At 32.7% G+C, this 7,604-nt stretch overlaps 1 protein-coding gene across 1 annotated transcript; it reads right to left on the bottom strand.

Annotated features, from left to right (window-relative positions):
- Nucleotides 1-2,499: 2,499 nt before the first annotated feature.
- On the bottom strand, nucleotides 2,500-4,918 carry LOC134250035 (uncharacterized). The gene is made up of 3 exons (XM_062732369.1): nucleotides 4,831-4,918; nucleotides 4,203-4,348; nucleotides 2,500-2,621 (listed from the first exon to the last, which is right to left on the bottom strand). Exons 1-3 carry the CDS (start codon nucleotides 4,908-4,910, stop codon nucleotides 2,545-2,547), a joined length of 303 nt encoding a protein of 100 aa, XP_062588353.1. The 5' UTR covers nucleotides 4,911-4,918; the 3' UTR covers nucleotides 2,500-2,544.
- Nucleotides 4,919-7,604: the final 2,686 nt, after the last annotated feature.

Raw genomic sequence — 7,604 nt, 5'->3', positions numbered from 1 at the left:
GTACTACTAATACATGGCAAACTATACTAACTAGGCAGTGATTCCTTATATTTTCATTTCATTGTGAAATAAAATTGTAGTTAAGACTTTTAAAATGTAGGCACATATTTAAATTACACGAGTCTCCCATGCAAATTTCAATAGCCCTTGTCAACTGACGTCAAACAAAGTTAGCTGCTTGAGATTTACATGCATATTTTTTCTCCATAGCGTCAGAAACATAGACACATTATCTCCTGACCTATATCAACCTGCCTTGTTTGCATTCTAGTAGAATTAGCAAGAAATCAACTCCGCTTACTTTCAAAGAGTAATCACAGTGAAAAAAAAAGATCTTGAAATATTTATTTCAAAATATTGTGATCTTTGAAAGTTCGATTTTCAATAGAATAAATCATCTACCACCCTTTTTCACGAGCTAGAAATAGGAATAATTTACTACTTAGCGCTGGAATTTAAACAATTCATCAATTACCATTGAACTGTTCTTTGTATTAAACAACAATGTTAGAGCCAAATGACCTTTAATATTGAAAAAAATGGATGCAAAATGTAGGCGCGAATCGAGAGTTAGCGAGCTTATTTGAAAATGTTTTTGTAGGAAAAAGGGCTAAAGCCTTTATGTATGATTAATTCCTTAAAACAAATTAGTTCACCCATTTATTGAAGGCATTCTTAAAAAAAAGAAAAGCATAAAATATTAAAATCGACCTTCTTCATACTGTATACTAACACGCAGTACAGAGCATCAACGGATCGAAGACACGGGTTGAATTTTCGTACATGTACCTTGTCATGACAGCGGACATAAATTATAATTAATCAAAATTTTCAGTTTTATTTTGTTCTATTTTTCTGTAACACGCTATTCAACGCGTTATCGGCTACTCGGTTGTTTTCGGACAGTCGGTAGAAAATGTGGGTAATTTTAAATTTCATAATTCATAGACAAATTGTATTTCAGCAAAAACAGTTTGTGATCTTTGACGATAATTGATCAAACTCTCAGCAGCAGAAAGCACAAACCAAATCACTCTCTTTCGAAAGATCTTCGGCTCTTTCAAATGATTTTTTATAGTCATCACATTATAACTTTTTTCAAATTCAAAATGAGTTTATTCTATAAAACAGAGTGGTCTGTTTTTTCTTTAGAAAATCATATACCTTTAGATCAGCAAAGGGAGATTAAAAATGCAAATAAAGGCTAGTTTATAGCCATTTAAGATGTCTCAGTAGTTGAAAACATGTTATCGTCAACAATCTTGATGTAGCCGAACAATGGTTTTGATGGGTGTACACATGTACTTAAACTCAGGTTAAAAAGTTTTTCTTTAGCTTTACAAGATGTAGAAATACATTGGAAAAAATCCATTATAATCTGAGAATCCTTGAAAAAAAGCAAACACAATGTATTATAAGTAATTTTTTAAAAAGTTCTAGATAGCCATTAAACTTTGTTTAATAAAAATGTATATAAATAGGATTGACAATATATATTTACATGTATAACAGAATTACATGTACTTACATGTATGTATTCAATCATTTTTCTTGTTTTCCACAAGTTATTCTTTATAAGCTTCAATGTATGATTTATCATAACAATTACTTTCGTCTCCCGATTGATTGATTGTATACTGTTTAACGTCCCTCTCCAGAATATTTCACTGATATGGAGACGTCACCATTGCCGCTGAAGGGCTGCAAATTTAGGCCTATGCTCGGCACTTACGGCCGATATACATTGTTTGTATAACATTATTTAAAAACAAAATCAAGTTCAAATTCCCCAGAGCCCCGGAGGACTAAGAGATTTTTTTCACGTAATGCAAAAAGGTGCAATGAATTAATTGTATACCGTATAACGCAGAGTTTTTTATTCACCTCCAAACCATTTATAGTTGTGTCTACAGGCAATAACCTCGCTTGAAGATAATTTTAAGCAATCTAACATATAATTTCAATCAAGCGACTTTGTCACTTGTAGAGAAGACCATAAGGGTTGGGAGATGGATAAAATAAACAGATTACTTAAATAATGTGCCTTGAATTAGGGAGTGAAAGATACTTAGTAGTTAATTGATCGATGCTGGAGGTGGAGAAATTCTCCCCAAAAGAGCGCAAAAAATATTGCGCCGTAAATTGCATCTATTTTGCATTAGGAAAAAAAACATTAAGAACAAATAGTTTTATTTCAGTTTTAATATTTAATTAAATAACTTCATTTAAAATTAAGAAACACGGTTTGTTTTTTCTATGGTTTCCAGTTTTTATCCTGAAATTTCATGACAGCAATTAGAACATGTTAATTTTGTTGGTAAATTTATTCAAAAACTTTCAAGTACATGTAACAACAACAAACACATTGATCAAGCAAGTTTTCTGCACCACCTCCGAAATAAAAAAAAATAATAAAAAGCAATTTTAGCTAAATGTCAAAATTTACACAATTTGAAAATACACTTGTATGTACCTTTTCTGTAGCGAAAAAAAAAGATCAAAAGAATTTTTATAAACTTTTGCTGAAGAGTTGTTGTTCAAAAATCAGGACTTCAAAGTAAGGAAATAATACAGCAGCCCTAGAGTAATAGCGACCAGACTGTGTTTCTTCTCACAGGCACCTGGAAAACAAAAACAATTACATTATCTATAAATCAGCACCCATATAAAAATATATACACTCTCAAAAACAGCCACCAGTTTTAAAAAACCCAAAGAATATAAATTTACTTCATTGAAAATTTAAAACAAGTAGATTGACTGATTGATTGTATGTTGTTTAACGTCCCTCTCCAGAATTTTTCACTCATATGGAGACGCCACCACTTGCCGGTGGAGGGCTACAAATTTTGTCCTATGCTCGGCACTCAGGGCCTTTGAGCAGTGAGGGATCTTTTCGTGCAAGGACCTACTGCGACAGGGAGCCTCGGTTTATACGGTCTCAACCGAAGGACCGATCTCCACGTCCCACATTGGGATTCGAACCCGCGACGTAAGGATTGACTCCTTACTTCGCGACTCTAGAGCAGACGCTCTAACCACTGCGCCAAGCGGGCGACTTAAACAAGTTGAATTTTAGACAATATTTTTGAAAATCACACAATTTGTTCTTCATTTTTCTTTTACAAATTAAAGAAAATGAAAAATTTTCTAGGGTACGGACTTGAAATAAAACATACCACAATAAAAATCAAGATTTTGACCATAACCTGTTCTTACATTCTGGGCCTGATAAGAAAACCAGAAGTCTCTGTCGAGACTGAAGCTCTATGGTTTGTACTTAAAGCAAAGGAAGAGGAAAGTACTTAAGCAGTTGGAAATTGAAACTTTTCAGCAGCAATAAATAGAATAATGATCCTTGATTACCTCTATTTATGTTCTTAGTGTAGTCTACTTGCAAAGTACTAAAGCAGTTGGGTATTGAAACTTTTCAACAGCAATAAATAGAAAAATGATCCTTGATTACGTCTATTTATGTTCTTAGTGTAGTCTACTTGCAAGCCACATTATATTATAATCAGACTAAAACTGTATTTGGAGTAGCATTTTGAGAGTATTTTACAGAAATTTCTATTTTTAGTAACCATGGCAACACCATTCATTGAAATGAAAAAATGATATACAGAATTATGTATCTTAGTGTATTGATATATAGAATTATGTATCTAATTGTAGTCTACTTGTGTGCCAAGTTATATTGAAATCAGTCCAAAACTGTAGGAGAAGTAGCATTTTGAAAGGATTTCATAGAAATTTCTATATTTGGTAACCACGGCAACATCGTTCATCGAAATAAAAAATCCATATACAGAATTATGTATCTAATTGTAGTCTACTTGTGTGCCAAGTTATATTGAAATCAGACCAAAACAGAAGGAGGAGTAGCATTTTGAAAGAATTTCACAGAATTTTCTATTTTTAGTAACCACGGCAACACCGTTCATCGAAATCAAAAAATCGATATATAGAATTATGTATCTTATTGTAGTCTACTTGTGTGTCAAGGTATGTTGAAATCAGCCCAAAACTGTAGGAGGAGTAGCATTTTGAAAAATTGTTTACAGACAGACAGACAGGCGGATGGACGACGGACGCATTACTATCGCATAAGCTCTTCTGGTCTCTGACCAGTAGAGCTAATAAAATCAAGAACAAATATTTACAGTAGAGAGATACATGTGTTAGTTTCTCCTACTACTTACCGCATTTATGCGCTTTTCGGATATCTTTCATCTCCTTTTGAATATGTTTGGCCTGACTGATAACGAGGCCAACGTCTGCAACATGGGGATTTGCTTTGCAGTCATCAAGTATATTGTTTAGGCATATATCGTATTCTCTTGCAGCACTAGTTAACAGAAAAAAACGTTATTTTCTATAAAACCAAAGAATACTCGGTGCAGATATGTTTTGTTTAATTGTTCTTTCTTTCAATTTTCACTCTAAGCTTTAACTTTTACTTTTCATAATTACAAAGAAGACATGATATTGTAGATATTTATATCAATACAAGTTGAAAGTTAGGATGGTATATTAAGGACACGTAGTTATTTGTTTCGAAGATACCACAAAAAATGATCTTGTGAAAAGGAGATATCTTACGTAAACGAGACATTTTCATATGAAAACAACTTATTTTGTTAAACGAGATATTATCTTGCGAAAACTGCTCCTCCAATCGATGTTTACTAAATTCAAATTTAATTTTATTCCTCTATTCATATTGTGGAGTTATTAATTAATTAAATAATAATTCCATTCGAAAAATTGTATAATTAAAATAGTTTCCGGAGGAAAAAATCCAAGTTTGAAGCGTGAGACACGACTAACCTGCAGATGTAGGCATCGTTATGGAATCGATGCAATTTAACTTGGGTATATTCATTATAACACTTCCATCTTTCGGCCATCGAACATTTGGTAGTAGCAAAGCATCCTTAATTGTGAAAATAAATTTTAAAAATTGCATCTTAATAAAAGGATGGACACAAATATCATCACAAATAAAGTTTTTAGATATTTCAAATGTATTACGTACCTCGAGGAAAGTTGATGAAAGCCAAGCATGTTAATATAATAGCGGGTTGAAGTTTCTGCATTTCTCCTGTTATAAAAATTAAACATATTTTGTAAAATGTTCATCAATGATTTTCAGACATTTACTTAATTTATAACAATGTCCACTTATTATCGTTAGCTACACCTTTCATTTCATTATTGTAACACCGTGATCGCGGGAGGCCGTGAGTTCGTATCTCCGCCGCAAATGACCTAGTCGATTAAATTGGTAGCAACTGTTCCTTCGCCATGCGTTCGGCATTTTGAAGTGAAAGTTTAGGGTCCTTTGGATGAAACCTTAAATACCAAGGCCCAATGTCAGCGGCAGTCGTTGGGACGATAAAGAACCTTCACTGCTCAATGGCCCTGAGTGCCGAGTTAAGGTAAAAAAAAATTGAAGCCCTTTACCGACACACGTTAACGTCTCCTTATGAGTGAAAAATTCTCGAGAGGGCCGTTTAAATATGTACAATCAATCAATCTTTATAACATATCTTATCAAATAAAAGTTATTTTATTATTTTTCAGAAAATCTACGAACATCTTTAAAACTGTACATGTACATTCTTAATTACAATAATGTAGTCCTTTCGCAAATTTCGGCACAAATGATCAGTTCATAGATATTTATACTTTTCTTGCCTACATGTTAAAGTCCAAAAAAAAATCAGACAGAGAATTCACTCCCTGGAGAACGCAAAAATCATCAATCTATTGTATTGTAAAAGTTTAGTATCATACCTCTTTGGAAAATTCTAGAACAGCAAGTCCGGTAAGATTTATTCATTGTAAGGTTTCAAGCTTCCCGTAATCCTTTTATACAACCTTGTCACTTTGAGAGAAAATTAGGATGTTGATTGTTCAAACATGTGGCATTTTTATTCTCAAAACCTCGTTTAAAAGATATATTTTCATCAACTTAGAATAATTTTACATTTGATTTTCATTAAGTTGTTTATTTTGCCGATGTTTACATTGAACAAGAATGTCAATTCCCAAAATGTGTTTGTTTGAATACATTTCATTTTGGCCGGGGGGGGGGGGGGGGCTTCAAGCCTCAATGACATTCATATATTGCTTATTTTAAACATAGAATATAAATGTCATTTACGTATGAAAAAGTATTTGTGTTATTTTGCAAGTAGAAATTTTTAAGAATTTCAAAACGATTATTCTGACATTGAAACAGTGAGCAAAGAAGATAAATGTTTGTCTGCTTTTAACACGTTTCTGGGTGGCTCTTTTTCTTTTTACAATTTGTCGTTTTTACGATGTCAGGCATAATGGCTTTAAAAGAAGATTTATTATTGCTTTTTAAACATTCAACAAACTATTAAAATTCATTCAGAGATGAATTTCATAAAATTTGAATAATTTCAATTTTTTACCACATTCGAAGTTGCTGCTGTTGTTTTTACATCATTTGAGGTTGTTTGTTTTGAACATGTTTATCTTATCCAATATTTCATAATTTTAACCTCCAAGATTTTGTTAATAATTTTACACATGACTGACAGTTATTCTCGTATATTTAAATATTTAATTGCCCTGCCTGCACTACCCCCAGGGGTCATGAATTAAGCCAACTAAAATCTACATTACCTAAGGGTGCTCCAATACAAATATGACAAATTATGGCTTTTCTATTCTTGAGAAGATTTTTCAAGAATTTTCCTGTATACATGTATTTCTATAAAAAACTTTGATCGGTCATTGAGGCCTCGCCCTATCCCCCGATCTCATGATTTGAACAAAGCCCTATCTACACTACCCGAGGATGCTTCCATACAAATAAGTTAATTAATGCCTTTTCTATTCTTGAGAAAAAAATTTTAAAAGAATTTCCTATATATTTCTGTGTAAAACTTTGATCGGCTATTGTGGCCCCAACCTACCCCCGGGGGTCATGATTTGAACAGACTTGAATCTACACTACCTGAAGATGCTTCCATTTACATTTTAGCTTTCCTGGCACAGTGGTTCTTGAAAAGAAGATTTTAAGGAATTCCCTTATAAATAATTTCTATGTGAAACTTTGATCGACAATCGTGGCCCTATCCTTCCCCAAGGGGTATTGATTTGAATAGACCTACTCTACCTGAGGATGCTTCCCTGCAAATTTCATATTTCCTCGCACAGTGGTTCTCGAGTCAGAGAAGATTTTTAAAACATACCAACAAGTTATCACTTTTTCTGAAATATGTCCCCTTAAATAAGGACGTGGCACTTCATTTAAACAAACTTGAATCCCCTTTACCTAAGGATACTTTGTAGCAAGTTTTGTTGAAATTGGCCCAGTAGTTCTTGAAATAAGATTAAATTGTGAAAAGTTTGAACGACAATGTTATCAGACGACGGACAAATTCTGATCAGATCTAAAAAAAAAAGTTGGTAAAACATTTAATTGAGCATGAATCAGATATATATATATATATATATTTTAAATACATGTGGTCTTATTTAGTCTAGAGTAAACAAAAATAATGATTGCTTAAAGAAAATCTCACTTATTTACGAAATAGGAGTGATCAACTTGTAAAAGATTA

The sequence above is a fragment of the Saccostrea cucullata genome, unplaced genomic scaffold (genome assembly GCF_032062105.1).
Source record: "Saccostrea cucullata isolate Sc308-1 unplaced genomic scaffold, CSIRO_AGI_Scuc_v1 ctg2068, whole genome shotgun sequence".
NCBI lineage: Eukaryota > Metazoa > Mollusca > Bivalvia > Ostreida > Ostreidae > Saccostrea > Saccostrea cuccullata.
Note: the sequence above shows the minus strand (reverse complement) of the source record. Positions and strands in the feature narration are given on the sequence as shown.

Coding starts and splice junctions, on each gene's coding strand:
- LOC134250035 (XM_062732369.1), bottom strand. CDS start 4,910: ATGGCCGAAAGATGGAAGTGTTATAATGAATATACCCAAGTTAAATTG. Junction 4,349..4,830: donor AACGATGCCTACATCTGCAG/GTTAGTCGTGTC, acceptor TCTGTTAACTAG/TGCTGCAAGAGAATACGATA. Junction 2,622..4,202: donor CCGAAAAGCGCATAAATGCG/GTAAGTAGTAGG, acceptor TTTGTTTTCCAG/GTGCCTGTGAGAAGAAACAC.